The following is a 26,700-nucleotide window of genomic DNA, read 5'->3' on the forward strand; positions in this document are numbered from 1 at the left end:
GAACCAGGGAGATGGACGTTGCAGTGAGCCGAGATTGCACCATTGCACTCCAGCCTGAGCGACATGAGTGAGACTCCATCTCAAATAAATAAATACACAAACAAACAAATAAATGTAGTTTGGGGGATTTTTTTGAGAAAGAATCTTTCTCTGTTGCCCAGGCTCGAGTGCAGTAGTGCAATCTTGGCTCACTGCAACCTCCACCTCCTGGGTTCAGGCAATTCTTGTGCCTTAGCCTCCCGAGTAGCTGGGATAGCAGGTGTGCACCACCACGGCCAGTTAATTTTTGTATTTTTGATAGAGACAGGGTTTCGCCATGTTGGCCAGGCTGGTCTCAAACTCCTAGCCTCAAGTGATCCACCCGCATTGGCCTCCCAAAGTGCTGGGACTACCAGCATGAACCACCATGCCCAGCCTATAAATGTAGTTTTAAAAAGTAATTAATGGCCAGCCGTGGTAGCTCACACCTGTAATCCCAGCACTCTAGGAGGCCAAGGTGGGTGGATCACCTGAGGTCAGGAGTTTGAGACCAGCCTGGCCAACATGGCAAAACCCTGTCTCTACTAAAAATACAAAAAATTGGCCGGGCGCGGTGGCTCACGCTTGTAATCCCAGCACTTTGGGAGGCCGAGGCGGGCGGATCACGAGGTCAGGAGATCAAGACCACAGTGAAACCCCGTCTCTACTAAAAATACAAAAAATTAGCCAGGCATTGTGGCGCGTGCCTGTAATCCCAGCTACTGGGGGGCTGAGGCAGGAGAATCGCTTGAACCCGGGAGGCAGAGGTTGCAGTGAGCCAACATTGCGCCACTGCACTCCAGCCTGGGCAACTAGAGTGAAAACTCCGTCTAAAAAAAGTATATATATATACACACACATACATATACATATATAAAATAATAATAATTATTGGTGGCTAAGCACGGTGGCTCACACCTGTAATCCCAGCACTTTGGGACGCCGAGGCAGGTGGATCACCTGAGGTCAGGAGTTCGAGACCAGCCTGGCCAACATGGTGAAACCCTGTCTCTACTAAAAATACAAAAAATTAGCCGGGCATGGTGGCACGCACCTGTAGTCCCAGCTACTTGGGAGGCTGAAACAAGAGAATTGCTTGAACCCTGAGGCAGAGGATGCAGTGACCCGAGTGCACCACTGCACTCCACCCTGGGTGACAGGGAGAGACTCTGGTTCAAACAAAATAATTATTATTGTTTAGAGGCTCTTTATTTTCTGAGTTATACCGTGTTCTGAAAAAATTAAACCACCAAACAGCTATTCTTAACACTGGACTTAAATCTCTTCTCTTTGAAATAAAATAAAACTTTAATCATTAAAGTTAAATGATAGATAACTTCAGCCTGGTCTGATGGTAGTGGGTTATCAAAACTTTTTTTTTTTTTTTTTTTGAGACAGAGTCTCACTCTGTCACCCAGGCTGAAGTGCAGTGGCACAATCTCTGCTCACTGCAGCCTCCGCCTCCTGGGTTCAAAAGATTCTCATGCCTCACCCTCCTGAGTAGCTGGGATTACAGGCGTGTGCCACCACATCCAGCTAATATTTCTATTTTTTTTTTAGTACAGACAGTGTTTCACCATGTTGGCCATGCTGGTCTCAAAATCCTGACCTCAGGTGATCCTCCCAACTCGGCCTCCCAAAGTGCTGGCATTACAGGCATGAGCCAACAGGCTCAGCCTGTTATCAGAACTTACTAACGTTAGTGTCACTAAAGTTTGTATACAACCCCCCACTGCTAAATTTGACTAACTTCAAAATAAATAAAAATTTACAAAATAAATAACTCTTTAAAAAGGAGCACTGTTTCTCCTGCATTGACTCTGATATAAAGAAGGCAAAAACTTACATTGTTCTGGCCAAAGATCTGGTGAGGCACGGTCAAGTTTTTCAAAACTTAGCAAAGATGCTTCCAGATCTGTCCCTAGAACAAAACAACCAGATGAACCAAGAAGACAGGAAACACATTAATGTATATGATACTTCAATCTCAAAGGACATAAACCGGAACACTCACCTGGAAGTCTAGAGATATGAGTTCTGTAACTACTGATGCCACTGGTCCGTGATAGAATACAAATAAATCATTCTCCCTTACCAAACCTCACTCTTTCAATCTATGAATGGGAACGATATTTTATTGGGAGTGTTAAGAAAAATGAGTATCAATGAATCCACCTGCATCTTCATTCATACTCTTGTGCTTTCCTCCAGTTACAATGAATTGTTTCTACTTCCATGAAACAGACTCTTCTGATAGCACTCTAGATGCCATCTTCTCTTGCTTTATCAAGGACATCACTTGAATATCATCTTTCTCATGTACCATCAGTTTCTACCTTCTCTAGCCTCATCTCAGTGTCACTAAAGTTTGTATACAACCCCCCACTGCTAAATTTGACTAGCTTCAAAATAAATAAAAATTTACAAAATAAACAACTCTTTAAAAATCTCTTTAAAAAGGAGCAGTACCAATCAAGCCGGTTGCAGAATTTCTGTCCTTCAAAAAAAAAAACCCCAGCCGGACATGGTGGCTCACGCCTGTAATCTCAGCACTTTGGGAGGCCAACACGGGTGAATCACAAGGTCAGGAGTTCGAGACCAGCCTAGCCACATGGTGAAACCCCGTCTCTACTAAAAATACAAAAAATTAGCTAGGTGTAGTAGCAGGCGCCTGTAATCCCAGCTACTCAGGAGGCTGAGGGAGGAGAATTACTTAAACCCGAGAGGCAGAGGTTGCAGTGAGCCAAGATCGCACCACTGTACTCCAGCCCAGGCAACAGAATGAGACTCCATCTCAAAAAAAAAAAAAACAAAAAAAAAACACCAGGGCAGGCGGGGTGCCTCATGCCTATAATCCCAGCACTTTGGGAGGCTGAGGCTTGAGCTCAGGAGTTCAAGACCAGCCTGGGCAACACAGTGAAACCCTGCTGGGCATGGTGGTATACCCTTGTAGTCCCAGCTACTCAGGAGGCTGAGGTGGGAGAATCACTTCAGCCTGGCAGGTCGAAGCTGCAGTGAGTGAGCTGTTTGTCCCACTGCACTCCAGCCTGGATGACAAAGTGAGACACTGCTTTAAAAAAAAAAAAAGAAAAGAAAAGAAAAACAAAAACCCTCTCTCTTGACCCCATGACCTCTTCCATAACCCTTTCACTGAAAAAGTTCTTGTGTTGTCTTTTCTTCTGTCCCTACTTCCTCATATCACTCTCTCTCCTTAATGTACGACAATCAGGCTTCTGTCCCTACATACATAGAAACTGCTGTTGTCAAGGCATCTATGACCTGTGTTGCCAAATCCAGTGGTCACTTCTCTATTCCATCTTTTTTTTTTTTTTTTTGAGACGGAGTTTCGCTCTTGTCTCCCAGGCTAGAGTGCAATAACATGATCTAGGCTCACTGCAACCTCAGCCTCCCAGGTTCAAGTGATTCTCCTGCCTCAGGCTCCCAAGTAGCTGGGATTACAGGAACACGCCAACACGCCCACTAATTCTTTATTTTTAGTAGAGATGGAGTTTCACCATGTTGGCCAGGCTAGTCTCAAACTCCTGACCTCAGGTGATCGACCTGCCTCCCAAAGTGCTGGGATTACAGGTGTGAGCCACCATGCCCAGCCTCTTCTGTCTCATGTGATCTCTTTGCAGCATCCACACACTGACCATTTTCCTTGAAATACTACTCCCCTCTCCTATAAAACTGCCATGCTGGTTTCTTTCCTACCTCATTGACTCTCCTTTTTCCTTCTCCTTTTCCACTCAGGCCCATCCTACACTGGCTCCACTCTCTACCTCACTTTAATGGCTTAAATTGACACAAAGAGAAAACAGGAAAATACTGGGTAGAAGAGGATGGTTCCCAAGCAAAGGCCCCACCCTCAAGCCTGGAAACCTGCGGCCCGAAATGAGAACAGGCATTCCTGTTTTCATCCCCAAAAGTTGCGTTTTGGCCACCATGCCCCACTATTCTATACCCACATAAACCCCAAACTCCAGGCTCCACAAGGAGATGAACAGAAGGGCAGAAGAACTGCAGAGAGAAGAGAAGGAGCATCTGAATGCCAAGAAGAGTTTGGCTGGGGATGGTCAGAGAGGAGATCAGCTGCTGGATAGCCAAATGCCAGGGGAAGATCACCTTCCTACTCCATCCCCTTTCCAGCTCCCCATCCAGCCCACTTAGAGCCACCTCCACAACCCAGTAAAACTTATACATTTACCAACCTTCAAGTCCATGTGCAACCTGATTCTTCCTGGACACCAGACAAGGACCTTGGTACCAAGAGGGGACTGAACCACTTAACACTTAAGCGTCTGTAGACAGCAAAGCTAAAAGAGTGCACTGGCTGGGTACGGTGGGTCATGCCTGTAATCCCAGCACTTTGGGAGGCCACGGTGGATGGATCACTTGAGGTCAGGAGTTCAAGACCAGCCTGGCCAACATAGTGAAACCCCGTCTCTACTAAAAACACAAAAATTGGCCACGCATGGGGGAACACCTGTAATCCTAGTTACTGGGAAGGCTGAAGCAGGAGAATCGTTTGAACCTGGGAGGTGGAGGTTGCAGTGAGCCAAGATCACGCCACTGCACTCCAGCCTGGGCAACAAGGCAAGACTCCACCTCAAAAAAAAAAAAAAAAAAAAAAAAAGGCCGGGCGCGGTGGCTCATGCCTGTAATCCCAGCACTTTGGGAGGCCGAAGCGGGTGGATCACGAGGTCAGGAGATCGAGACCATCCTAGTTAACACGGTGAAACCCCATCTCTACTAAAAATACAAAAAATTAGCCAGGTGTGGTGGCGGGCGCCTGTAGTCCCAGCTACTCCGGAGGCTGAGGCAGGAGAATGGTGTGAACCTGGGAGGCAGAGCTTGCAGTGAGCCGAGATCGCGCCACTGCACTCCAGCCTAGGAGAAAGAGCGAGACTCCGTCTCAAAAAAAAAAAAAAAAAAAAAAAGAGTGCACTGTTATACATGCCCACTTGGGCTTTGGGAGTTGCAGGCACCCACCCTTAGATGCTACCGTGGGGCTGGAGCCCAAAAGTGCTCGCCCTGACTCCTACACCTGCCCATCTGCATGCTCCCCCTCCCATAAGAGGTTTGAGTGCACACAGACAAGCCACACCCGTCATATGTCCTGTGGTTAGGGAACTCTCCTATTTCAACATGAGGACTTTATCTTCATCTGTATGCCAATGACTCCATATTTATATTTCCATTCCCAACTTTCTAAAGAACTATAAAGGTTTATGTCCAAGTGGTTATTTGAATCCCTCTCTATTTACATATAAAAAAAACGCTTAAGGCCAGATGCCATGGTGCACGCCTGTAATCCCAGCACTTTGGGAGGCCGAGGTGGGTGGATTGCTTGAGCTCATGAGTTTGAGACAAGCCTGGCCAACACAGTGAAACCCCATCTCTATAAAAAGCAAAAAAATTAGCCAGGTGTGGTGGTGTCAGCCTGTAGTCCCAGCTACTTGGGAGGCTGAGGTGGGAGGATGGCTTGAGCCCAGAGGCGGCGGCTGCAGTGAGCTAAGATCACACCACTGCACTCCAGACTGGGTGATAGAGCCACATCTTGTCTCAAAAAAAAAAAATCCCCACTTAAACCTAATTATCTTCAAAACCATATTCCCCCAATCTTCTCCCATCTCAAGAAATAACACTACCATAAATCCCAATTCTCAAATTGAAAACCCAGATGTCATCCTTCATGCATTCTTTTCCTTCACCCTTCCATCACCAATCCATGAGTAAATCTAGTCATTTCTACCTTCAGAATACACCCTGAAATCAAATAACCCGAGGAACCATCACTTCTTTCTTGGACTACTTCAACAGCCTCTTAACAGATCTCTCTGCTCCCATTCTTACCCTTTCCCCTTCACGCCCCCAAATCTATTCTCCATAAAGAGGCCAGAATTGATTTTTTTAAATGTCAATCAGTTCATGTCACTCTCCAGCTTAAAGTTCCTCCCAGCTAAATCTGTGAATGTGTATCTACCACACCCTATAAAATCTTACTCAGCCTCTGCCTAATTCTTTGACATCATTTCTCTTCCACTCTTCCCTTGCACACAGTAGTACTCAATATTAACATCTGTTGAGTTTTTATTGTATGCTCAGTATGCTAACCAGTTGCATAACTAGTTCATTTAATGCTATAAACAGCAGTTCTTAACATTTTCTGGGTAAGCCACATCTCTGGAAATCTGGGAAATAAAATGAACTCACTCCCCAGAAAATATACATATGTACAAAATGTACTTTTCTCTAAACTGAATTTGTTTTGCCAAATATTCCAAAGGAATTTCCAATGGCATTTTAATTGTAAAGAACTCAACTAATACACTGCCTTAACTAAAGCATCCAAAAATTAGCTTCTCTTTGTTACCAATTTCTGAGGAATGTTCAACCATAACAAAAATAAAGTTATTGGGCCAGGTACAGTGGCTCATGTCTGGAATCCCAATGCTTTGGGAAGCAGAGGCAGGAACATTGCTTGAACCCAGGAGTTTGAGACCATCCTGGGCAACATAGTGAGACTCCATCTCTACAAAAAATAATAAGGTGGGGCATGGTGGCTCACGCCTGTAATCCTAGCACTTTGGGAGGCCGAGGTGAGTGCATCACCTGAGGTCAGGAGTTCAAGACTAGCCTGGGCAACATGGTGAAACCCCGTCTCTACTAAAAATACAAAAATTAGCCAGGTGTGGTGGCGTATGCCTGTTATCCCAGCTACTGGAGGGGCTGAGGCATGAGAATTACTTGAACCCAGGAGGCGGAGGTTGCAGTGACCCAAGATCATGCCACGGCACTCCAGCCTGGGTGACAGAGTGAGAGAGACTCCATCTCAAAACAAAATAAATAATAATAATAATAAATTAGCTGGGCATGGTGGTGTGAGCCTATAGTACCAGCTACTTAGGAGGCTGAGATGGGAGAATCACTTGAGCCTTTGAGGGTGCAGTGAGCTATAATCATATCACTGCATTTCAGCATGGGCAATAGAGTGAGAGAGACCCTGTCTCTAAAAGAAAGTTAAAAAAAAATTATTGAGAGTACAATCTAATAACCTACATGGGTGATCTTATGATACCACAGTCTGGGATAGAACTCAGACTCTGCTGTGAGTCTTACTCTCATAAATTAAGTAATTAGATGGCTGTATTTGAATTTCAGTTTTCTCCTTTTCAAATAAGCTCCAGCAAATTTATCACGAAAAAGACAAAAGAGTAAATGACAAACATATTAAAATAAATATTATCTGAATTAAATTTTAAAGACAGTGACAGGTGGAACACTAAAAATAGAAGTGAAAGAGCTAGGCCGTGTAATATTTTGGAATGAGATACTTATTTAGAAGCTGAATTTAAGTTCAAAGTGCTTGACTTGATTTTTTCAGATTAAAAAGAAAACATTAGGTGGAGAGGAGTGAAACTTTGTAAGAGGTGAGAATGAAAACTTTTAAAAATCAAGAGTGCAAATAAAGTGACCACAGAGATGCCTAGAAGACCAAAAGGAAAAAAATTTAATTTTTTTTTTTTTTTTTTGAGACGGAGTCTCGCTCTGTGCCCAGCCCAGGCTAGGGTGCAGTGGCGCAATCTCGGCTCACTGCAAGCTCCGCCTCCCGGGTTCACGCCATTCTCCTGCCTCAGCCTCCTAAGTAGCTGGGACTACAGGCACCCACCACCATGCCCGGCTAATTTTTTCTATTTTTTAGTAGAGACAGGGTTTCACCGTGTTAGCCAGGATGGTCTTGATCTCCTGACTTCGTGATCCACCCATCTTGCCCTCCCAAAGTGCTGGGATTACAGGCGTGAGCCACCACACCCGGCCAAATTTAATGTTTTTAATACTCTTCCCGGCCAAAGAGAGGAAACTAAATTGAGAGAAGCCAGGGGAAAAAAAATCAAACTCAAGGAACACATCTCTAAAATCCCCAAAGTTTGTAAAAACAGTTTAAAAATAAACTAAAAAATTTAATAACAATTACCTCTACTTCTATTACTTGGCTTTTTTTTTCAATTGTGGTGAAATATACATAAATTTTACCATTTTAATAACTTTTAAGTATACATTTCAGTGGTATTAAGTACATTAATTGTGCAATCATCACATTCATTTCCAGAATTCTTTCACCTTCCCAAACTGAAATTTGGTACCCATTAACAATAACTCCCTATTCCCCTGCCTGACTTTTTAAATGCCCTTCTTTCTGGCAAGAGAAGGACATTTTTGCAAGAGAGCACCCAGGCAGGAGAATCTCTTTTGACTCCAAACATCCATAATTTCTTTTTTTTTCCTTCTTTTTTTTTTTTTTGAGACGGGGTCTCACTTTGTCACCCAGACTGGAGTGCAGTGGCATGAACATGGTTCACTGCAGCCTCCACCCCCTGGGCTCAAGCGATTCTCTTGCCTCAGCCCCTCCAAGTAACTGGTACTACAGGTGTGTGGCATCACACCCAGATAATTTTTGTATTTTTTTGTAGAGATGGGGTTTCACCATGTTGTCTAGGCTGGTCTTCAATTCCTGAGCTCAGGCAGTCTGCCTGCCTCAGCCTCCCAAGGTGCTGGGATTAGAAGTGTGAACCACCACACCCAGCCATAATTTCTAATACAGTATGTACCTGTGCTCACAAAATTTAAGACTTGGTTAAACTTAAAACTTAAGATCAAGTAATATATTATTTCTTCATATAAATAATCGATCTTTCAATAAATGTTAATTAAAGACCTACTGTTCGTCAGGCACTGTGCTAAACCTGGATCCAACTATGAACAAGACAAACTTGGAATCTATAATCTAGCACAAAAGGGACAAAGTTAACAGAGTAACTATGCTGACAAGGAAGATACCGAGATAATGAATAATGGTGGGAAAGGGCAAGTCCAGATACTGTGTTCTAAGAAAGACTCTTTGGGAGGTGACATCTAAAAAGAGAACTGAACTGAAAAAAATAATGTTTATATGTTTGAGTCATCTTTTGGTCTCCCAAAGCACCTAGCATTATGCCTTTCATGTAGCAGGTACTTAATACAGCTCACCTTGGCTTCAATTTCTTCATTCCTGCAATGAACTTTCAAGATTCCTTCCAAATATAAAATGTGTTTGTCTAAGGGAGGGAAACCTATATATCAATAAAATCGATATATAATTGGGATGGGGATGGTAGAACTAAAAATGAGTTTAAAAATGAGACTGCAAGACCCTAACTCTTTAAAGCAGAACCAAGAGCAAAAGCATGGGAGTATACCAAACAACCTAATTGTTACTTGAGATGACTTGCACTTTACACAATATATAAACAGAAATCGTTCATTCACTCAGCCTTAACAAACAACACGTAAAGCAGATGGAAGAGAGGTTGCGACCTGTGCAAGACAACACTTAAAAGCTCAATACTCATTCTCCTCGCGACTCTCACGGCGAGGGGCCGAGAACGTCCCCCGCTTCTCTTGCTGCCACGGCAATGGTCCCAAACTGAGGAGACAGGAGAGAGATCATGTTTCTCTTGAGGTTCAGTATCGAGATGAGGTCAGCCAGCAGCCCCTGCGAGGGTTTGTGAGAATCGTTCCATCCGTGCGCTCAATCAGAAGAGAACTGATCCTTTCAATTGGATACCCCAAGGAGAAAACTACAGTAAGGCACGTCCTCCAGTAACATCTCCTCCTCGACCCTCAGCCTCGCCCAAATAGAGATAAGGAAGGGACAGGGCGACCCCCTGTCCTTTTACCCAGAATGAGTCCCTCCCCAGTGCCCTCCTCCACACGCCTGGTACAGAGCGGGGAAACTGGGCACCTCCGGAGCTGCTGTGAAGAACCGGTGAGCTGAAGACGGCGATGGATCTCAAGAAAAAAAATAAAAGGGAAAGGAGAAGAGCCCAAGAAAGAAATGTATGTTCGAGGGGCAGAGAGAGTGGATGTTCCCAGTAGAGCAAGGAAGGAGGCTGCAGGCAAAGATCTCTAAGCCGGCTCTTACCGTCTGTGGGAGACGCCATCTTCCAACCCATGTCACGTGACGTGGCCAACCGTCGGCGGGAAAACGAGGATCCATAAGCCACGCCCCCAAAGAGAGACCCTATCCCCAACTCGCAGCCCAGTCTCATTCCCTCGCCTCATAGGGCAATCTTTGCCTAGCCCCTCCCCTAATTATAGCCACGCCCCTTACGCAGATGTTGAGGTGGAGCGACTGCAAAATTCTTGGAGGGTCTTATTTACTTTTCTCAGTGAGGGGGTGGGGCCTTGGTTGCGCTCTTGGCCAATCGGAGTTCCAGGTTAGGGGGGCGTCTTCCCTGTGTGCTCAGTATGGAGTGTCCAAGTCAGGGGCGTCTTCTCTACCTCCGCCAACGTCATTGGCTGAGGTGGCAGAGGGCGAGAGCATTTTCGCTCCTGACCAATCACTTATCCCCAGGAGCGGGGTGTGAGGGGAGGAATCAGGTGTTAGGACCAGTGATTGGCTGGAGAAAATAGTCCTCCCCACCAATGAGGAAGCCTGGCAGGATGGAGGGCGAGGCCTGGCAGCTGTAGTGCTTCTGGGCAGTAGAGGCGCGGGGTGCGGAGCTAGGGCGGCCGAGAGCCATGGCGGCGGTAGTGGTGGCGGCGGCAGTGCGAGCCCGGATCCTGCAGGCGAGTGAGGGTGGTGCCAAGGCTCCATGAAGCCAGGAATTGGATCCTTTCCGTCTGCTCCCTGAGCCATCCTCGGGCGGGACCACCTTCTTGGCCCAACCCCTTTTTGGCCAGACCTCCTACCCGACCTGTGCGGCCCTGTCTCATCCCCAGCCCTCACTTCATACCCTCCCTCGTCCCGGATCCAACCCTGGGCTGTTACCCTTGGCCCTCTACCCTTTTACTCCTAAGCCTCCTCTTTTCTGGCTCTCGCCCACTCTCCTTCTCCAGCTCTGCCCGCTCCCTGCTGTCACTCTCTTGCCCTCATGTCTCCATCCGCCCACCGTCTTTCCCTTTTACCTCTGCACCAGCCTTCTCTCTCTTCCCCAGAAGCTACTCTTTTTGGTTACTCTGTCCCCTGCCGTTAGCGTCCACGTTGCCACTGCTCCCTTCCCCACCCTACTTCACTATCCGTGGTGATCTGAGGTAAGGGGGAGGGGGGAACGCGAGGGGCGAGGGTCAGTGTATGAACTTTGAATTTCCTTCTAGAAGCGGACTCTAGATTTTCACCAAAGGCAGCCATTTGCTAAGGTATTTTCCCTAAGTGTGGCTCTTTGTATTTTCCATAGACTGGCTGTCCCCTTTCTTGCCAAAACTTTGAGTTAAACTTTCTCTCAGCTAAGTTACAGTTTACATAGATAGGGCACATCTACATAGGGTAGATAAGGGCACACAGTTAACGCTACCAGTATGTTCCATGTACGTTCAAGTTACCAAACATCTTTAAAACAGGTGATAGAAAGTGGGAGCCAGGTAAGACAAGAAGTCTGTTCCTACCCCAAAATCAGCTCTTCTAGTGCCACACACCCTCATCTCTGCACTTGGAGGATTGAGTCCTCTCTGAAGCCAACCTAAGGAGAAATGGTAAAGCTACAGGAGTTGCATGCCTGAGGCCTGTAATCTCCAACTCTGTTTATAGTCTTTCCCTTGTTCATGGCCTACCAAGGATTTAGAGTATGAGGCAAGATTTACCACAGGCAAGAAACAATCTGCAGGAAACAACAGTGCCCTTCTTATTCGTTACATCCAGCCTGAGAATTTCCTCTATATTGTTGAGCTTTTAGGTAATATTAGTATTCACCAGGTTTCCGTGAGTTCTAGTACAGAAACTTGGGCATTTTTAAGATTCTTGGCAGAGTCAGCAAAGATTCATGTTTAAATATGCTATTTAATGGGGACAGTAGAAAGGATGAGTTTGAAGCGTTTGGCAGATGGTCTGGCCTCACTCATATTTCTTGCTATGATGCTCGTTCTGTTCTAGTATCTTCTTTTAGTAGCGGGAAAACAAAGTTTCCACCCTATATTTTTCTTACCAACTTCTTGAAATCTTTTATTGAAATTGGCTTTTTTCCTTTGCCTCCTCTTCCCCTCTCATCACAATGAGTCATTGAGAACCTTAAGAAAGTATTTTATCCTTTTCCATCAAGGAGAAGAATCTCTCTTTCCATGTACTTTATTTCAGAAACAGACACTATGTATTTTCTGATTCATTTGGAGAAACTTCTGAAGTGACCTGGAAAAGAACAGATAGAGTAATCTTCAGCCAACTAGGAGTTGTAACGTGAATCTTTGATTAAAAGTTTGATAAAAAGTAGCCTATGGGCCAGGCGCTGTAGCTCCTGCCTGTAATCCCTGCACTTTGGGAGGCCAAGGTGGATGGATCACCTGAGGTCAGGAGTTCAAGACCAGCCTGACCAACATGGTAAAACCCCTTCTCTACTAAAAATACAAGAATTAGCCAGATGTGGTGGTGGGCGACTGTAATGCCAGCTACTCAGGAAGTTGAGGCAGGAGAATCACTTGAACCCGGGAGGCGGAGGTTACAGTGAGCTGAGATCGTGCCATTGCACTCCAGCCTGGGCGACAGAGCAAGACTCCGTCAAAAAAAAAAAAAAAAAAACCTCGATTTTGGCAGCCATATATATTAGAGAACTATCAAAAGGATTTATAAAGGAGAGAGTTCATGTTTTCAATTATTTTAAGTATTCAGCTTATTTTTCTCTGCCATGAAGAGTAGTCAAACTTAACCTAAAACCTCTCTCTGCTCCTTGTGATATTATCACTCCCATGCAGAGATAAAGGAATGTTCGAGACAGGGTCTCGCTCTGTCACCCAGGCTGGAGTGCAGTGGTGCAATCACAACTCACAGCAGCCTCGTCCTCCCATGCTGAAGTGATTCTTCCACCTCAGCCCTCCAAGTAGCTGCGACAACAGGTCGTGCCCCCATGCCAGCTAATTTTTGTATTGTTTGTAGAGACAGGGTTTCACCATGTTGCCCAGGCTGGTCTTGAACTCTTAAACTCAAGCTCTCCTCCCACCTCAGCCTCCCAAAGTGTTGGGACTACAGGCACGAACCGCTGCACCTGGGCAAGAAAATTACTCTTAAAGAGATGTAGTGACTTGCACTTTCGGTGATGTGGTTACCGAACTAGTAACTGATGGGGCTGAAAATTCAGAACTTAAATCTTGCCATCTCTTTCTATGTTAGGCACTGACATAGGCTTACAGTAAAATGCTCACTAAAAGCTCCTTTATTGTACTGCAATAAGTGATAAACAATAGGAGTATCTTGGATACTGTGGGGACCTAGGGAAAGAGCCAAGTGTTGCAGGACTAGCAGGCCATGAACCAGGAAAGGAAGGAGTTCCTGGTAAAGGATATAGCAAGTAGGAAATAAACATCTAGAGAGCAGCAGTTTGGGGTGACTGGCCACAGGATAGTTTCTTCAGCAACAATGCTAATGGGCGTTTCTTAGGAAATGAAGAAAAGATAGAAGATCGAACCTGTCAAAAAACTATATGAATATGTTCTATTATACCAGATGTAGTGCTTTTTACATCCTCTTAACAGCAGGGAGGCTGTATACAAGTGAAAAAATAAAATTTAAGTGGCCTAGAATGCTCAAGTTGGCTGATCAGTGCATTGTCTGCCCTATAATGAGAGTACTGAAACAATATCAAATGATTGCTTGGCGAGTACTCATTCTTTCATTCTGCAAAATATTGCTTACTAAGTACTTACTCTCTTCCAGGAATCGTGCTAGGGGCTAGGGACACAACAATCTAGTGACCTCAAAGGAGAGAAAGTTAATCATTAGACAAGCTATTATTTCATAGGATGAGATGAGAAATAAAGGAATTTGGGTGCTTTATGAGCTTCACAATCAGCTGCTTACCATAGACCTGAGGTTGAGACTTCCTAGAGAAAGTGATGATGGCTGAGTGAGGACCTAAAGGAGTAGGAATGAGCCAAGGAAATTAGATGAAACAGTGCCAGACAAGAGAGAGCAGCATGTGCAAGAGCAAAGAAAGCAATTTAACACACGTTAAATTGCGGGAGCATAGAGAACAGGGAGGAAAGTAGCCAGCTACATAACTAGAGAAGCAAAGATACTATGTAGCGTTTTCTAAGCAACATCAAGGGGATTAGTCTTTATTCCAAGGGCAGTGGAAAGCCAATGAAGAATTTTAAACAAGGGAGTAATCTGACCAGATTTATATTTCAGAAAGACCCTCTGATTATGGGATGGAAACTAGATTCAGAAAGTTTAAGAGTAGGCTGGGTGTGATGGCTCATGCCTGTAATCCTAACACTTTGGGTGGCCCAGGCAGGGGGATCGCTTGAGGCTAAGGGTTCAAAACCAGCCCTGGCAAGATAGGGAGGCCCCCATGTCTACAAAAAAAAATTTTTTTAATTAGCTGGGCATGGTGGCATGTGCCTGTACCCCTAGGTACTTGGGAGACTGAGGCAAGAGGATCGCTTGAGCCTGGGAGTGTGGTCGTGTGCACCTGTGGTCCCAGGTACTTGGGAGGCTAAGGCAGGAGGATCACCTAAGCCCTGGAGATTGAGGCTGCAGTGAGCTGTGGTTGTGCCACTGCACTCCAGCCTGGGCGACAGAGTGAGACTCTGTCTCAACAAAAAAAGAAAGAGTTTAAGATTAGAGGCCGAGAGATGTGTTAGGAAGCTATTATGGAAGGTCAAGTGAGAGACAATGATGGTATAGACTGGGATATTGGCAGGATGGCTAGAGGTGAGTGATTTGTTTCAAACAATTCTAGGACAGACTGCAAGGAGTTTTTTGATTCCCTGTGGAAAGAGAGGGAGGAATTGAAATAGTATTTGGGTTTCTCCTTCGGCAACTTGGTAAAGAGTAGCCCTATTTACCGAGAAGTGGGCTATAGGAGGCATAGCAAATTGGTGAAAGGAAGATGCAGAGTTTAGCTTTTGCTTTTTTTTTTTTTTTTTTTTTAAAGATAGGGTCTTGCTCTGTCACCCATGCTGGAGTGCAGTGGCACAATCACAGCTCACTGTAGCCTCAATCTCCGAGGCTTAGGTGATCCTCCTGCCTTAGCCTCCCAAGTACCTGGGACCACAGGTGCACGTGACCATGCCCAACTAATTTTTAAAATTATCCGTAGAGGTCAGATGTCGTGGCTCACCCCTGTCATCCCAGAACTTTGGGAGGCCAAGATGGGCAGATCATTTGAGGCCAGGAGTTCGAGACCAGCTTGGCCAACATGACAAAACCCCATCTCTACTAAAAATACAAAAAATTAGGCCAGGCGCAGTGGCTCACGCCTGTAATCCCAGCACTTTGGGAGGCAAAGATGGTTAAATCACCTGAGGTCAGGAGTTTGAGACTAGCCTGACCAACATGGAGAAGCCCCGTTTCTACTAAAAATACAAAAATTAGCCAGGTGTAGTGGTGCGTGCCTATAATCCCAGCTACTCAGGAAGCTGAGGCAGGAGAATGGCGTGAACCCAGGAGGCGGAGCTTGCAGTGAGCCGAGATTGCGCCATTGCACTCCAGCCTGGGCGACAGAGCAAGACTCCGTCTCAAAAAAAAAAAAAAAAAAAAAATTAGCCGGTTGTGGTGGCACATGCCTGTAATCCCAGCTACTCAGGAGGCTGAGGCAGGAGAATCACCTGAACCCGGGAGGTGGAGGTTGCAGTGAGCCAAGATTGCGCCATTGTACTCCATTGAGTGCAGGCAGGTCTCAAATTCCTGAACGCAAGTGATCTTCCCACCTGAGCCTCCCAAAGTGCTGGGATTACAGGCGTGAGCTACTGTGCCCAGCCACCTTTTTTTAACATGTGACTAAGTAACATCCAAATAGAGTTGTGGTAAAGATAATTAAGTGGGTATTACCTGAAGAGAAAAATTCTGGCCAAAGACTAAAGAGTTGGGCATCATCAGGATCTAGATAGTTAAGCCATGAGAGTTGATAAAATCACCCAAGGACCATACAGAATGAGAAGAAAAGAAGGCCTAGGACCAAGCCTTGGGAAACTTAAAGAGTTAATGGCGGCCTGGCGCAGTGGCTCACCCCTGTAATCCCAGCACTTTGGGAGGCCAAGATGGTCAGATCACCTGAGGTCAGGAGTTCGAGACCAACCTGGCCAGCATAGTGAAACACTGTCTCTACTAAAAATACAAAAATGTGGCCAGGTGCAGTGGCTCACACCTGTAATCCCAGCACTTTGGGAGGCCGAGGCAGGCAGATCGCTTGAGGTCAGGAGTTCGAGACCAGCCTGGCCAACATGTTGAAACCCCGTCTGTACTAAAAACACACAAAATTAGCTGGGTGTGGTGGCGCATGCCTGTAATCCTAGCTACTCAGAAGGCTGAGGCAGGAGAATCACTTGAACCCGGGAGGTGGAGGTTGCAGTGAGCCAAGATTGCACCACTGTACTCCAGCCTGGGTGACAGAGCGAGACTCTGTCTCAAAAAAATAAAATAATAAAAGCAAATTAGCTGGGTGTGGTGGTACGTGCCTGTGTTCTCAGCTATTTGGTAGGCTGAGGCAGGAAGATGGCTTGAGCCCAGGAGTTGGAGGCTGCAGTGAGATATGATCATGCCACTGCATTCCAGCCTAGGAGACAGGACGAGACCCTATCTCAAAAAAAAAAAAAGTATATATCTCTTCATCCAGTCCACATATATTGATCGTGCACCACTGTCTCAGTCACTTTTCCTGCGTGGAGCTTGCTGGCTACCTTCTCCATTAGCTTGAGTTCAGTTTTGTAGGTTTCCTAGTAGGAAGTTGAGAAGTTCTCATCTGATGGTTTCTATGTGCTCTGAAGCAAGAAAAACAAAGTCAGCTCCTGAAAGTGCAAGAGGAATTAGTAGAGTTGGGAGTTTTAAGATAAAGTTGTGGAATAGCAAAGAGTGAAAACAAATAATAAGTGTTTATTTATTATTTATAGAAATGGGGTCTTGTTATGTTCCCCAAGCTGGTCTTGAACTGGGCTCAAGTGATCCTCCTGCCTCGGCTTCCCGAGTAGTTGGGACTACAGGCACAAATCACCATGCCGTTATTTACAAGGACATAACAATAAGATTTAATGAGTACCAACTTTGTGCTAACTACTTTTCTATAACTGGACGGTCCTGATCAGCTATAATCTTTAACTCTGTGAAGTAGGTGAACAAGACAGATGCAGCGTCAACCCTCCTGAAACTGACAGTCTTTATGGGTAACAGATAAGTACCCAGTGCTATGGCTTGGATATGGTTGGTTTGTCTCCACCAAAACTCATGTTGAAATTTAATCTCCAATGTGGTAGTAGTGTTGGGACCTTGTGGGAGGTGTTTGGGTCATGGGGGTGGATCCCTCATGAATGGCTTTGTGCTGTAGTGAGTGAATTCTTGCTCTTTTGAGACTGGATTAGTTCCCATGGGGATGGATTAGTTCCTGTGTGAGTGGGCTATAAAGCCAGGATACCCCCCCCCAATTTTGCCTCTTCACACAGGTCTGCTTCCCTTTTGATCTTCTCTGTTACATTATGACACAGGACAGAAGCCCTTGCCAGAAGCTAGGGCCATTCCCTTGAACTTCCCAGCCTGCAGAATCATGAACTAAATGAACTACTTTTCCTTATAAATTGCCCAGTCTCAGGTATTTTGTTATAGCAACACAAAACGGAATAAGATACCAAACAATTACAACACAGAGAGAGAAGCCGGAAAGGAGAAGTATTGGCTTCTTTCAGAGGACAAAAAAGGGCCTCTTAACCTAGTTTGGGGTAGGAAGGAGACAGCAGTGGGCTTCTATTTTATTCAGCAGATATTTACTGAACACCTACTACCTACCCAGTACTATGTTGGTATTGGGAACATAGCTATAAATAAGACATGGTGTGCTCTAGGAGAGTGTCAGTGGTTTGAAATGGCTTTGGTAGGGAATAGAAGAGCAAACAGATGAGGTATTTGGAAGGACTATCTGCTGGACCAAAGGACCACCACCTTTTCCTGGGCAGTGCTGCAGGCACCCTTCATGCAGCTCTATACTCTGTGGTTAACAGAGTCCCTTTTCTGGCAAGATAGAAGATTATTAGATTGCAGCTTTCCTTTATATCCCAGTCCTGAGTATTTTAGTTTGCTCATTTTGATTGGCTTAAGTATTTCTTTTTTTTTTTTTTTTTTTGAGACGGAGTCTCGCTCTGTCGCCCAGGCTGGAGTGCAGTGGCGCAATCTCGGCTCACTGCAAGCTCCGCCTCCCGGGTTCACGCCATTCTCCTGCCTCAGCCTCTCCGAGTAGCTGGGACTACAGGCGCCCGCCACCACGCCCGGCTAATTTTTTGCATTTTTAGTAGAGACGGGGTTTCACCGTGGTCTCGATCTCCTGAACTCGTGATCCGCCCGCCTCGGCCTCCCAAAGTGCTGGGATTACAAGCGTGAGCCACCGCGGCCGGCCGGGCTTAAGTATTTCTTAAATCAACTTTGATAACATATATATAGGCTGGGCGCAGTGGCTTATGCCTATAATCCTAGCACTCTGGGAGACTGAGGCGGGTGGATCACCTGAGGTCAGGAGTTCGAGACCAGCCAGGCCGACATGGTGAAACCGCATCTCTACTAAAAATACAAAAAAAAAAAAAAAAAAAAAAGCCAGGCATGGTGGGGGGTGTCTGTAATCTTAGCTACTCGGGAGGCTGAGGCAGGAGAATCGCTCGAACCCAGGAGGTGGAGGTTGCAGTGAGCCAAGGTCACGCCACTATACTCCAGCCTGGTCAACGAGAGCAAAATTCTGTCTCAAAAAATAAATAAATAAAAAGAAAATTAGCTGGGCGTGGCGGCAGACACCTATAATCTGAGCTACTTGGCAGGCTGAGGCAGGAGAATCGCTTGAAGGCGATTCTCGCTTGAAGGGAGGCAGAGGTTGCAGTGAGCCGAGATCATGCCACTGCACTCCAGCCTGGGCGACAGAGTGAGACTCCATCTCAAAAAATCAACTTTTGATAACATATATACAGACTTTTTTTTAGTGAGTTACAGTTTGAGAGTTATCTTGTTGAAACTGATCCTCCCTCCCCATTTACTGATTTTACCCCATCAAATGTTATCTATCCAACACATTTTTTCCATTAATGTACCTATGGCATTTCAATACAGCTTTATTAAAATAAAATTGACATAAAACAATCTGTACATATTTAAAATATGCAGTTTGATAAGTTTTAACATTTGTATACGCCTGTGAAAATAGCATCACAATCAACATAATGAACATATGTCCATCACCCCAAAAAGTTTCCCTCTTCATCTCCAGGTAACCACTGTTCTGCTTTCTGGTATTACAGATTTGTTTGCATTCTCTAGTATTACATAAGTAGAATCATACAGTATGTACTCTTATTATCTCAATTCTGTCTCTTGCCATAATTATTATGACTATTTATATTGCATGTATCAGTAGGTCATTCCTTTTTTTGTTGGGTAGTATTCCAGTGTATGAATATATCACATTAGTTTCCTTATTCACCCATCCAATGGTGGACATTGGGTTGTTTCCAAGTTTTGGGCTATTACAAATAGAGTTCTTATGAACATTCATTTTTCAAGTACCTATATGGACATAATTTTAATTGCATTTGGAAATAAACTATTTGATTTATATTTACATTGATTATATACTCTATTACTTATATTTAAATTGATTTTTTTTTTTTTTTTTGAGACAGGGTCTCCCTCTGTCTTCCTGGCTGGAGTGCAATGGCATAATCACGGCTCACTGCAGCCTCACCCTGCCGTGCTGAAGCAATCCTCCCACCTCAGCCTCCCTAGTAGCTGGGACCACAGGCATGTGCCACCACTGCCTGGCTAATTTTTGTATTTTTTGTAGACAAAGTTTTGCCATGTTGCCCAGGCTGGTCTCAAAACTCCTAGACTCAAGCGATACACCCGTCTCAGCTTCCCAAAGTGCTGAGATTACAGGTGTGAGTCACCATGCCCAGCACATTGATTTTATATGATCTTAAATTCAGTACCTATTGTGTTAGATACCATGCTAAGTATTTTCATATTGTTAAATTTATGGTACATTTGCCAGGCCCAGATTAGGAAAATACAATGACAAAAAGATTTTTTTTAATCAGTACTATCCTGGAAATATAGGACATGATTATTACAGTTTATTGTTTGTTCATAGTTTGCTGTGTCATAGATTCATATCTTTTCTCTTTAATGACTATATGGCCTTTGAGAGAAACATCAAGTCCTTTTCCATACCCCCACTGTAGCTTGTATAATATTAAGCATATACTAGCTATTTACTAAATTTTAAATAACTTTCTGCTCTCATTTATCAAAATAATCATTCTTTTGCTTCACAGGTTTCTTCCAAGGTGAAATCCAATTCTACCTGGTATTCAGCATCTTCCTTCTCTTCTTCAGTGGTGAGTTTATTTGGCATAGAGGTTGACTTCTCAGAAGGAATTCAGTATAGTTTTTGGGTATCTCTATCTTCTTTACATAATTGTCATCAGAGTGTATGTGAAATTTTCTAGTTTTTTCCTCCTTTTGGATTATTTCCCTCCTGAAATGGATTACCATGTCAAAAGATACAAACATTTTCATGGCTTCTAGAGGTTCCACTGACCCTGCCAGATAGTTGTCTTCTTCTTAACGACCTTTAGAGTGGTTTTTATAGATCATCTGTCTGTCAACCACTTCCAGCACCTAAAATCTAATAAATAAGGACTATTGCTCAAGTTCTTTCCACACAGAAGTATGCACACACTGTACCACAGTAGAACACCATTTTTTGGTTCATAGACTGCTTTAAAAATTTAGTGTCCCAGCACTTTGGGAGGCTGAGGCAGGTGGATCACGAGGTCAAGAGATCGAGACCATCCTGGCCAACATGGGGAAACTCCGTCTCTACTAAAAATACAAAACTTAGCTGGGCGTGGTGGCACGCACCTGTAGTCCCAGCTACTCCGCGGGCTGAGGCAGGAGAATCGCTTGAATTCGGGAGGCAGAGGTTGCAGTGAGCCAAGATCGCACCATTGCACTCCAGCCTGACGACAGAGCGAGACTCCATCTCAAAAAAAAAAAAAAAAAAATTATTGAAAGAGCCGGGCGCGGTGGCTCATGTCTGTAATCCCAGCACTTTGGGAGGCTGAGGCAGGTGGATTGCCAGAGTTCAAAAGTTCGAGACCAGCCTGGGAGACATGGTGAAACCCCATCTCAACAAAAAATTAGCCAGGCGTGGTGGTGCGTACCTATGGTCCCAGCTCCCTGGGAGGGTGAGGCAGGGAGACTGCTTGAGCCTGGGAGGCGGAGGTTGCAGTAAACCAAGATTGTGCCACTGCACTCCAACCTGGGTGACAAAGTGAGACTCTGTTAAAAAAATATTTAGTTAAAGTGAGCTATATCTCAGAAAAAAATGCATAGAAACATTTTTAAAATCTTTTTTTTTTTTTTTTGAGATGGAGTCTCACTTTGTTGCCTAGGCTGGAATGCAGTGGCATGATCTCAGCTCACTGCAAACTCCGCCTCCCAGGTTCAAGCGATTCTCCTGCCTCAACCTCCCGAGTAGCTAGGATTACAGTTGCATGCCACCAAAACCAGTTAAGTTTTGTATTTTTAGTAGAGACGAGGTTTCGCCATGTTGGACAGGCTGGTCTCGAACTCCTGACTTCAAGTGATCCACCTGCCTCAGCCTCCCAAAGTGCTGGGATTATAGGCATGAGCCATTTGCCCGGCCAAAAATCTTTGGATCATAAAGGTAATACATGCTCACAGTAATGTAACAGTCAGCTGGGCCAAAAAGTCATAATAGCTAATCTTTGTTAACAGAGTTGTTGCTGCTTTTTTAGTATAAGCTTCATAATGTCATGTTTCCACTCATGAAGTTCCACTGTGTGAACAGCAGGGAATTTCCCATTCTCAGAGAGATCACAGTATTGAGAGGCTCTGCCACATCTTTTTTTTTTTTTTTTTTGAGACGGAGTCTCACTCTGTCACCCAGGCTGGAGTGCAGTGGTGCCATCTCAGCTCACTGCAAGCTCCGCCTCCTGGGTTCACGCCATTCTCCTGCCTCAGCCTCCCAAGTAGCTGGGACTACAGGTGTCCGCCACCACGCCTGGCTAATTTTTTGTGTTTTTAGTAGAGACGGTGTTTCACCATGTTAGCCAGGATGATCTCGATCTCCTGACCTCGTGATCTGCCCGCCTCGGCCTCCCAAAGTGCTGGGGTTACAGGCGTGAACCACTGCGCTCAGCCCATATCTTACTATATACTATAGGCTGGGCATGATGACTCACACCTGTAATCCCAGTGCTTTGAGAGCCTGACGCGGGTGAATCACTTGAGCCCAGGAGTCTGAGACCAGCCAGGCAACATGGCCAAACCCTGTCTCTATCAAAAGTACAAAAAAATTAGGTGGGCATGGTAGCATGTGCCTGTAGTCCCAGCTGCTCAGGAGGCTGAGGTGGGAGAATCACCTAAGTCCTGGGGGTTGAGGCTGCAGTGAGTCATGATCACGCTGCTACACTCCAGCCTGGGCGACAGAGTGAGACCATGTCTCAAAAAAATAAAAAATAAAAAATAAGGGCCAGGTGCTGAGGCTCATGCCTGTAATCCTAGCACTTTGGGAGGCCGAAGTGGGTGGATCACCTGAGGTCAGGAGTTCGAGATCAGTCTGGCTAACATGGTGAAACCCCGTCTTTACTAAAAATACAAAAATTAGCTGGGTGTTGTGGCAGGTGCCTGTAATCTCAGCTACTCGAGAGGCTGAGGCAAGAGAATTGCTCGAACCCGGGAATCGGAGGTTGCAGTGAGCCGAGATCACACCACTGTGCTCCAGACTGGGGGACAAGAGCAAAACTCCGTCTCAAAAAAAAATAAACACACATACACACAATAGATAAGGATATTATGTGTCTCTTTCCTAGTGGTAACATTTCTAAAGACCAGAAGATTCCATTATCAACTTGTTTTCTTTCCTTTTGGTGCAAGGGAAAGGGAAAAGCAAAGCAATTAGCTAATACAAAGTTTCATGTTTTTTTGTTTGTTTGTTTGTTTCAGCCAACTGTAAAGCTCTTCATTGATGGGAAATTCGTTGAATCCAAAAGTGACAAATGGATCGATATCCACAACCCAGTAAGCGAAGCTGCTTTGGGACTTCAACTTATGAGCCTAGAATTCTAGGGACATGATGGGCAAGAAGGGAGCTGGGTGTCTGTTGTAAAGCACATAGTGTCGCTTCTGTGACTGGATGTACAGTGGAGAAGGTGAGTCAGGGGCAAAGGATCATGTGCTTATTTTTCTCATCAGGCCACCAATGAAGTCATTGGTCGGGTCCCTCAGGCCACAAAGGCAGAAATGGATGCAGCCATTGCTTCCTGCAAACGTGCCTTTCCTGCATGGGCAGACACTTCAGTATTAAGCCGCCAGCAGGTCTTGCTCCGCTATCAACAACTTATTAAAGAAAACTTGGTATGAAATCTGAATGGTATGCTTTTCCAAACTGTCACCTAGGGCATGTTTGTCACTCTCACAAAGACCTTTTCAGCCACCCTCCCTTACTCTGCAGTATGCAGAGACGTTGATCATGGCTCTCTCCCTTGTACTGCATCTCCTCCAGTCTTATTCTTCCTTGGCTACCTGAGAATTTAAAAGAGGAACATTCTTGCATTAATTTCTATTTGTGTGTTTTCTCTCTAGAAAGAAATTGCCAAGTTAATCACATTGGAACAAGGGAAGACCCTAGCTGATGCTGAAGGAGACGTATTTCGAGGCCTTCGTAAGCTGGGACACCCTTATGGGACTTTTGGGAAGGAGCAAAGGAAGATGGGAGGCAAAGATCGCAGAATGGGAGGTTGCTTCTTCCTTTATATAGATTTTGCCATCCCATGATATCTTTTTTAATACTTGTGAAAAATGGCAGTATTCAGTATCCCTAAGATTGATTTACTTTACTCTTTACTCAAATGATCTTCCAGTGGGTATATACATATCGCTGTATTTTTCCCATTCAGAGAATCTCATTTTGCACAAACCCTTAACTTGGAAGGGCAAGTCAGTGTACCCTGCGCCCCTTCATTGGCCTGAGCCACTTCCTGTCCTCAGGGCTGAAGAGAACAGGACAAAGCTAACTAGTACACAGTGTGGAGAGCTGATGGCCTGACTTCTGTATTCCAGAGGTGGTTGAGCATGCCTGTAGTGTGACATCCCTCATGATGGGAGAGACCATGCCATCCATCACCAAAGACATGGACCTTTATTCCTACCGTCTGCCTCTGGGAGTGTGTGCAGGCATTGCTCCATTCAATTTTCCCGCCATGATCCCCCTTTGGATGTTTCCCATGGCCATGGTGTGTGGAAATACCTTCCTAATGAAACCATCTGAGCGAGTCCCTGGAGCAACTATGCTTCTTGCTAAGTTGCTCCAGGATTCTGGTGCCCCTGATGGAACGTTAAACATCATCCATGGACAACACGAAGGTAACTGCCCTTCTGCATATAGCTACTTAATCTGGCTACCAAAAAATTAAGGTGTTGAGTGATGATTGGATGTTTTAGGATAAGCAACCTATTTGTAAGGAGGAAAGGATTTACTCATTTTAACCTCCATGTTTGTTAATGATTTTGCCATCTTTGTGCACCAAGGTAACTGATTGGGGAATAGCAGTGCTTGTTGCCCTACAGTATATATTGGGACACTAGAAATCTGGATTAGGGCTAGACACAGATAAGATTAAAAGGAAACTTTTTTCTTCAGTGTGAAGAGAATACATGAGGATATTTAATTCAGAGAATTTGCAGATCTCAGAGATACTGAAGGCCTTCTAATTCATGTAATAATAGCTAATACTTAATAGTGCTTCTGTGTTTCAGGCACCATTCCTAGTGCTTTTTATCTATTAATCTTTATAATCACCATTTGAGGTAGGTATTATTTTTCCATTTTGCAGAAGAGAAAAATGAGACATAGTGAAATTAATTAGCCCAAAGTCACAGTGCTAGAAACCATCAAAGCCAGGATGTGTATACCCATCCAGGAAGGCTGACTCTGATTTTTGCTTTTAAAAACTACGCTATATTACCTCTCACATGAGAACACAATAGTGTCTGAGTGTCCCAGTACATAGTCACCATTGAGGAAATATTGTTATTCTTTTTTTTGAGATGGAGTCTCCCTCTGTCGCCCAGGCTGGAGTGCAGTGGTGCGATCTCGGCTCACTCTACCCTCCACCTCCCAGGTTCAAGCAATTTTCCTGCCTCAGCCTCCTGAATAGCTGGGATTACAGGCATGCGCCACCGTGCCCCATTAATTTTGTTATTTTTAGTACAGACGGGGTTTCACCATATTGGCCAGGCTGGTCTCAAACTCCTGACCTCAAGTGATCCACCTGCCTCAGCCTCCCAAAGTGCTGGGATTACAGGCGTGAGCCACTGCACGCTGCCTATTGTTATTCTTAAAGGACAAAAAAGAAGGGTTCAGTATTCAAAGGCTGTTATTTTGGAGGAAACTAGGAGTTGCAGCCTTCAAAATTAGATTAAGGCCGGGTGCAGTGGCACACATCTGTGATCCCAGCACTTTGGGAGGCGAAGGCAGGCGGATCAAGGCAGGAGTTCAAGACTAGCCTGGGCCATGTGGCGAAACCCCTGTCTCTACAAAAAAAAATACAAAAATTAGCCAGGAATGGTGGCATGTGCAGGTAGTCCCATGAGGTGGGAAGACAGCTTGAGCCTGGCAGACAGAGGTTGTAGTGAGCCAAGATTGCACCACTGTACTCCAGCCTAGGTGAAACAATGAGACCCTGTCTCAAAACAAAACAAAAGTTAGATTAGAAGTGGAAATTCTGGCCCTTCCTCCCTTCCTCCCTTCCTCCCTTCCTCCCTCCCTCCCTCCCTCCCTCCCTCCCTCCCTCCTTTCTTTCTTCCTTCCTTCCTTCCTTCCTTCCTTCCTTCCTTCCTTTCTTTCTTTCTTTCTTTCTTTCTTTCTCTTTCTTTCTTTCTTTCTTTCTTTCTTTCTTTCTTTCTTTCTTTCTTTCTTTCTCTCTCTCTCTCTCTCTTTCTTTCTTTCTTTCTTTCTTTCCTTTCTTTCTCTCTTTCTTTCTTTCTCTCTCTCTTTCTTTCTCTCTCTCTCTTTCTTTCTTTCTTTCTTTCTTTCTTTCTTTCTTTCTTTCTTTCTTTCCTTTCTTTCTCTCTCTTTCTTCTCTGTGGCCCACGCTACAATCTACTCAGCTTGCTGCTGCCCCCGCCGCGGACTGCCTGGGACTGCCGGCGCCCGCCACCGCTGCCTGCCTTTTCTCCTTTGGATACAGGCACGCATTCGCCATCTTGGCCACGCTGGTCGCCAGCCCCTGACGCCGAGTGCTCTGCCCGCCTCAGCCTCCCGAGGTACTGGGACTACAGACGGAGTCTCGCTCACCCAGTGCTCAGTGTTGCCCGGGCTGGAGGGCGGTGGCGTGGTCTGGCCTCGCGGCAGCCTCTACCCCCCGGCCGCCTGCCTTGGCCTGCCAGGGTGCTGGGATCGCAGCCCCTGCCCGGCCGCCGCCCCATCTGGAAGGTGGGGAGCGCCTCTGCCCGGCCGCCCCGTCTGGGAGGTGAGGAGCACCTCTGCCCGGCCGCCCCGTCTGGGAAGTGAGGAGCGCCTCTGCCCGGCCACCCACCGTCTGGGAAGTGAGGAGCGCCTCTGCCCGGCCACCCACCGTCTGGGAAGTGAGGAGCGCCTCTGCCCGGCCACCCACCGTCTGGGAAGTGAGGAGCGCCTCTGCCCGGCCACCCACCGTCTGGGA

At 45.4% G+C, this 26,700-nt stretch overlaps 2 protein-coding genes across 15 annotated transcripts in view; one reads left to right on the plus strand and one right to left on the minus strand.

Moving 5' to 3' along the window:
- The window catches only part of LIN52 (lin-52 DREAM MuvB core complex component), a 117,674-nt gene extending 107,338 nt beyond the window's left edge, over positions 1 to 10,336 (minus strand). The window contains exons 1-2 of one of the 11 annotated variants that reach the window (XM_055288858.2): positions 9,983 to 10,336; positions 1,865 to 1,939 (exon numbers count right to left, since the gene is read on the minus strand). In XM_055288858.2, coding sequence (XP_055144833.2) covers positions 1,865 to 1,939; positions 9,983 to 10,109 — 202 coding nt within the window. In that variant the 5' untranslated portion in view covers positions 10,110 to 10,336. The remainder of the gene's footprint in view (positions 1 to 1,864; positions 1,940 to 9,982) is intronic. The other 10 variants (XM_063644331.1, XM_055288859.2, XM_063644333.1 and 7 more) reach the window with 10 other exon arrangements.
- Positions 10,337 to 10,377: 41 nt separating this feature from the next.
- ALDH6A1 (aldehyde dehydrogenase 6 family member A1) overlaps positions 10,378 to 26,700 on the plus strand; it is a 30,666-nt gene continuing 14,343 nt past the window's right edge. Inside the window, exons 1-6 of one of the 4 annotated variants that reach the window (XM_055288830.2) lie at positions 10,378 to 10,629; positions 20,284 to 20,346; positions 22,982 to 23,056; positions 23,231 to 23,392; positions 23,621 to 23,699; positions 24,098 to 24,400. In XM_055288830.2, the coding sequence (XP_055144805.1) occupies positions 10,582 to 10,629; positions 20,284 to 20,346; positions 22,982 to 23,056; positions 23,231 to 23,392; positions 23,621 to 23,699; positions 24,098 to 24,400 (730 nt within the window). In that variant the 5' untranslated portion in view covers positions 10,378 to 10,581. Of the gene's footprint in view, positions 10,630 to 11,162; positions 11,200 to 20,283; positions 20,347 to 22,981; positions 23,057 to 23,230; positions 23,393 to 23,620; positions 23,700 to 24,097; positions 24,401 to 26,700 lie in introns of those variants that run through there. The other 3 variants (XM_063644251.1, XM_063644252.1, XM_063644253.1) reach the window with 3 other exon arrangements.

This window comes from Symphalangus syndactylus, chromosome 8, assembly GCF_028878055.3.
Source record: "Symphalangus syndactylus isolate Jambi chromosome 8, NHGRI_mSymSyn1-v2.1_pri, whole genome shotgun sequence".
Taxonomy (NCBI): Eukaryota; Metazoa; Chordata; class Mammalia; order Primates; family Hylobatidae; genus Symphalangus; species Symphalangus syndactylus.